General features: G+C 44.0%; 1 protein-coding gene across 2 annotated transcripts; it reads left to right on the top strand.

The window, feature by feature from the left end:
- Positions 1 to 329: 329 nt before the first annotated feature.
- On the top strand, positions 330 to 4,682 carry LOC147425147 (uncharacterized). Of its 2 annotated transcripts, XM_086500631.1 has the most exons (3): positions 330 to 2,711; positions 3,291 to 3,929; positions 4,252 to 4,682. In XM_086500631.1, exons 1-3 carry the CDS (start codon positions 1,686 to 1,688, stop codon positions 4,261 to 4,263), a joined length of 1,677 nt encoding a protein of 558 aa, XP_086356757.1. In that variant the 5' UTR covers positions 330 to 1,685; the 3' UTR covers positions 4,264 to 4,682. The 2 variants fall into 2 exon arrangements, with proteins under 2 accessions (XP_086356757.1, XP_086356756.1); XM_086500630.1 differs by having other exon boundaries at positions 332 to 2,711; positions 3,291 to 4,682.
- Positions 4,683 to 6,138: the final 1,456 nt, after the last annotated feature.

Below are 6,138 nucleotides of genomic sequence, written 5' to 3'. Positions count from 1 at the left end.
AATGAACACCCTGGACCAAAATGTGCCCAGCAAAGACGTGACCTGTCAATCCAGCAGAGAAAGTACTGTTACTGCGGGGCACGGGTTTTTTGTTCGCGCGGGAGCTTTGCACTTGCTGTACTTGCACGCGTGCCAAACACTTTTGCTCGCGGGACACGACTATTGCCCTCCACAGTATAAGTGCCAGTGGCCACGAACTACTGCTACAGAGAACCGGCTATCATAAGTCTACAAAATGCATGATGAACGATTGCTGTGCTCCCCACTTATATTCTACCCTCCCTCCTCAGTCCTCATCCATCGTCTTCCTCAAAAAGGCAAAGGGAGGTGAAAGTAACTTTGTATATATCGGGTTAAGCCGCCATGGCCAGCAGGGATGATCAACAGTGAAGAGCACATTGTCGGGCCGGGCTATGAGTGACAATGTGTGTGTGTGTGTGTGAGTGGGGGCACTGGGCAGTGGGGACGGACGACTCTCTCTCTCTCTCTCTCTCTCTCTCTCTCTCTCTCTCTCGGGCAAATTAGCCGCAGTACTATTCAGGCCGCAGACGGTTCTCTCATGAGCTCTCTCTTATTTGTTACTAGCTCTCTCTCTCTCTCTCTCACACACACACACACGCACGCACACCATTGCTAATTTGCTACACTCCCATCTCTCTCTCTCTCTCTCTCTCTCACACACACACACACAGTATTGCTACACTCCCATTTCTCCCTCTCTCTCTCTCTCTCACACACACACACGCACGCACGCACGCATCATATTGCTACACAGACACACGTACTCTCTAGATGCCACTCTTCAATTGCACTCTTCCTCTTCTTCCACAAACAGTTTCACAGCGCACTGTAGCTCTTCCGCTAGGGGAAAAAAGAACGCCCAGCGGCAATCATTCTTTCCCCTCGAAGTTGAGACAAGCTAAAAACGCAGTCAAAGGAGGGCGCTGAAGCCAGCGTCTCGCACTAGGCCGCCACAAGGACCTTGGTTTTCTAGTAATTTGTACGCGCGTCATCTCAAAGTTTTTCCACCTCAGGTTAACTGCAGGCTAAAATGATTTAATACATTATTGAGCTTATAACCTAAGGGCTCAACCTTAGAGCAGCCGCAGCCGCGGATTAATATACCAGTACCTACAGGCATCACGAGGACATGAGTCGATGGGAGGGACTCGGGAGTCCAAGCATTCCCTCCTGCAGCAGGTGTACTGTACTGTACTGCTGTATATGTGTCATGATTTGAGCTCATTATGCGTGCACCCGACATTAGCAGCAGCACTACTTTACAAGTACCGCCAAGTATCCTCCTCTCCTTAAAAGCCACATTCTTCTTTGTACCTGCCTCACTATTCAACTCCTCCCATCATCATTCCACAAATTTGGATGGCTAACTGCCTGCCTGGCTCCCCCCCCCTTGTAATCCCTTCATTAATCCCACAGACACTCACAATACGTAGCTCAAAAGCCACTTTATTACTCATCCCTTTAGACCATTCAGTACCCCTTTTCAGCGTAGCAGTATATGGCTACAAGAATTCCCTTTAATTAGCATCATAGCCTATCACTGCTCTTTGCATCTTGCCTTTGCTCGGATCATTACTGTGTTTTGCCTGCGGCTTCGAATTCTAATCTTTGTGCTCCGATGCGAGCACCTTCCGCTGTAATACAATCCCGCCCGCGTATGCAATATGAGCTCCTCTGCAACATTTAATAGCATGAGCAGCAATAGCTTATATCTCAACAACATGCATTCTAGCTGTTGCTTCCCTCCCCCTGCACATCTCACTAGTACTGCCCCTACTTTGCCTCTTTGCAAACAGGAGCCCACCCCCTTTACCCCTCAATTATATGCCCACCCAGCTTCTGAGCTATCATCCTCTCTAGCTTCTCCTCCTTCACACAATCATCACATTATAGAGTCTGCATGCATCCCTTTCACAGACCTTTTATCCTCCTCTGCTATGTTCAGCATTATGAACTCCAAAGATGAATCCCCTAGCTCTAATTTACCTCTTTTCCAATGTGCAAGCTTTATTAACGATAGACATGTGATCTCATGCGACAGTTCGCTCTACCAGGAACTGGACAGACATTCGCAGAAGCAATGCGACCTATCTATAGGAAGAGATCAGATTGGAAGCTCCGTGGTGACAGCTGAATGTGGTGAAGAAGAGGTGAGCCATCAGTACGTCGATGCAGCAGATGATGAGGAGGATGAGTATGAATATAGAGGAAGACCCCACTCTAATCCTGTTGCCATGGAAGCTCTTCCTCTCTTCAACATGGATCCTGTGAAGGTAGAGGATGTGGACACTCTCTCTTCGAGATCTACTGGACAGAATTATCGAAATCTCAACCAAGGGTCACTAGAGGAAGAGGAACGTCGTGACATATACAATGGTGTGGCAGTAGACTTACAAATTGGACTTCCTAGTTTCAACAGATCAGAGGAGCAAGCAATGAGTAATATTGAAGGATTTTCTGTGAAAGAGGAAGAGGAGCAATACACAAGCAATTATGAGAGTAGTAGTCCAAGCAATAGCATGGAGCCTTTCGGACTAGCAGCAGATGATCATCATGATTCAAAACCGGCTAAACGGCTTCTGGCAGAAGGGCATTACTGGGTTCCTTCTGCTGCTCAGATAATGATAGGTTCGACACAATTTGCTTGCCCCCTGTGCAGCAAGACGTTTAACCGCTACAACAACATGCAGGTAATCACCATAAATGTAGTTCTTCTGTTCCATGGCATACATACAAGCTTATTTGATTGGATCCAATATTGCAAAGGGTACACATTAAGCTAAGGAAGTTAGTGAAATGCTGGTTGATTTTATTCTGCACTATTATCCAAAGTTGTATGGTCCATTATATCCTTCTCCACTTTGAGTCTTATCCACCTAAGACTATAACTATCAGTATGTCAGCAATTCTGTAACTGGTATTAATTAGCGGGCCCGGCTCAATGGGAAAGATAGAAGCTCTTTTGCTACAACTTATACTTAACAAGTTCACAGAGGTAAATATATAGATAGCATGGAGATGATCTCCTAAAGCTTGAAGAAGCCAGTACATACAGAAGACATTCGATAACTGCGAGATTAACCTAAATCTTGTGCTTGAGCCTTGCTTTAACTAGCTTAGAAGTATGATTCCAAAAAACTTTGCCTGTTTTCAAGTCTAGAATTTGCAAATGATTAAACCATAGTGAAAAGGCAAAGAAAGGGAACGAAATGTGAAATTATCTTACACGGTTTGAAAACCATTTTAAGATGGCCAGTGTTTCTTTGCAGATGCACATGTGGGGACATGGCTCACAGTATAGGGGAGGGCCAGACTCTCTGAAGGGGGCTCAGCCCAGTACAACTGCAAACCAATTGCTGCGGATGCCGTGCTACTGCTGCGCGGAGGGGTGCCGAAACAATCGGAAGCACCCGCGCGCCAAACCTTTGAAGGACTTTCGCACATTGCAGACACATTTCAAGAGGAAGCATGGAGTGAAGCCCTTCGCATGCCGCAAGTGTGGCAAGACATTTGCTGTACGTGGAGACTGGCGAACGCATGAAAAGAATTGTGGCAAGCTCTGGTTCTGCTCATGTGGCTCCGACTTCAAGCACAAACGCTCGCTTAAGGACCATATCCGCGCCTTTGGCAATACCCACATACCCATTGAAGCCCCTCCTTCAGCACCTGCATCACGCTTGGATCCAAATGGGGAGGTGCAAGGTCATCTAAGTTCGCAACATCAACAACGTCGGAGAAGACAACATCAGCGGCATTCGCAGGAGCCGTCTGCATCGTCGCTTCATTCACAAAATGTACTGGGTTCCTCAAGGCTTATTCCATCAAGCTTAACGGTACCACAAGGGCAACATCAGCAATTACTCTCACCCACCCTAGAAGTGCTAACACAAAACCAACACCATGAACAGGTACTTCCTCATACATCTCTTCCTCTAGCTACCCAATATACCCATCAGCATGCCTATTCCTCAGTCTTGTTCAAACAGTAATTAGAGAACAATCATGGAGTATAACCAAATTATCACCTATTCTTTCATTGTGAGCTCACAAAACTTTCACTCAGTGCAAAATTCTTGTAAACCCTCTGTGATTGTTGGAACCACTATGTTATATGCATGGCTTCAACACTCACTGAGGGATGCATGCCTAGCAGCTAAGAGGCACAGCACTAGGTATCCTTTGTAATCAGTGTTTAACAAGTACTACATTCTTTTTGATCCCCTTAATTAGGGCTTCCGCTAGTCGGCGCCGTTCTTGCGCATATTCTAACCAAGAAGCCGATCATGCCTGCGTTAAAGGAAGCAGGCGGATTTAATGGATGGTTTCACACCATTGAAAGTTCTGAGACACTTGCCATCAAGAAAGATATATCTGCTCAGCATATGCCATCCTCTCAGGCATGTAACTGTAAAAATGAACAACTGCCCAGCACCCCTTTGAGCTTGTTGAGCCACCACCTCAATATCATTAACCACAGCATATAACATACTATCCAATATATTCACAAACCCTGCTTACTGATCCTTTCACAGTTTTCCTTAACTCATTTCCTTGCAAGTAAGTAATGCATATGAGTCTCCTTCAATTATAGCCATCATTGATAGTCTATTTTTGCAGTTAATTATTTCAAGTGGGACTTGAAGATGTTTGCTAATTTTGTTTCTTCTTTCTTTGCTCATATGGCTTAGATTAGTTTATGTAATGCCAGTTGTGGCAGTCATTTTTCAAAAAATGTACCACATCACTTGAGTGCTCCAGAGAGGATTATGTATCCTCCAAAAATTGTACATTGTATGCATACATAAGAGAGATGTAGTGCAGAAAAACTTGTCTATAGGAGTATTAAATAATCTCTTGAATGCACATGATATAGGAAACCTTCGATGATCGAGTGACCTTGTAATGCATTCAATTATCATTGAATTGTATGACCAACTCTGGTCCTCTAATTGTTTAAATTTCTTCAAGTGAAAAGGAGAATATCTAGAAACTCATATTCATTCTGATGAAAGCATCCTCTTTGGGAAGCGAGTTGATAGAAAAGACAAGTATAGACGAGCAAACGATCAACCTATGTAAGCTATGTAGATGGATATTACAAAGAAAATTTTTGGCCTAGTGGATTACCTTGAGAAGCCCTAGCCACACAAGCTCATATACAATATTGCTACAAAAGGATATGGATAAAAAATTCCTTTGGGATGATGGTGTAACAAGGCATGTGGGGACTAGCTCTGTAAAGCTTCACAATGAAAAGCTTCTATATTGGGTCAAAATAGAGTTTTCATGAAGAAATTTGGGCAACATTCTCTTGAGTAGAATGGTGTAGTAGATGGAGCTCCTTTAAGCTAGTTTGCTCTAGGATAGACGGGCAGCTTAGAGACATTGAAATTGTATGAGCCAATTTAGGGAAATTATGTCAAAAGGTGATTGTTGCGAAACTATTTACGTACAAAATACATAAGCATTCCGATAATGAAAAAGATATGGTGAAATTAGCATTGCATGGATGCACACAACAACTTGGAGACGATGAAGAAGCTCAAGGCACACAACAGAGAGTGTATTTGTTAGTGCACACATAGAAAGATAAGTTAACCCTAGAGTTATGGGTGTATATACAATGCATGGGTAAAGTCCTTTGGGTGAGTAAAAAAGTGCCTCGGCGGTCCTAAGTACGTTCACACACATCACTACCACATATATGGCAACAAATTCCCCCTGGGAGTGATGCGGTGAATGAGAGCTGGCATATAGTGTATCTAAGGAGCTGCCATGCCCTAATGACAAGATCAATCCACAAAGAGAAGCAAGCCCAAAGCTTTACGGAAAGCTTCAAACTTCTCACAACACAATGCCTTTGTGAATAGATCTGCAAGTTTGTCTTGTGTCGGGACATAAGCCAATTAGTTCATCTCTCCTACTGAGAGTCTCTCACTCACATAGTGATAATGCACCTCAATGTACTTTGTGCGAACATGAAAACTAGGTCCCAGGTAACTACTACCAATGTGCTCTCACTATTAGTGTAGATTATCTGACAGTGTCCTGTCCAACACCCAAATCAACCATAAGGTATCTGAACCATATACACTGAATCATACCTGTAAAGACTGC

Source organism: Adiantum capillus-veneris, chromosome 25 (assembly GCF_014529385.1).
Source record: "Adiantum capillus-veneris isolate H3 chromosome 25, ASM1452938v2, whole genome shotgun sequence".
NCBI classification, from domain to species: domain Eukaryota; kingdom Viridiplantae; phylum Streptophyta; class Polypodiopsida; order Polypodiales; family Pteridaceae; genus Adiantum; species Adiantum capillus-veneris.
Note: the sequence above shows the minus strand (reverse complement) of the source record. Positions and strands in the feature narration are given on the sequence as shown.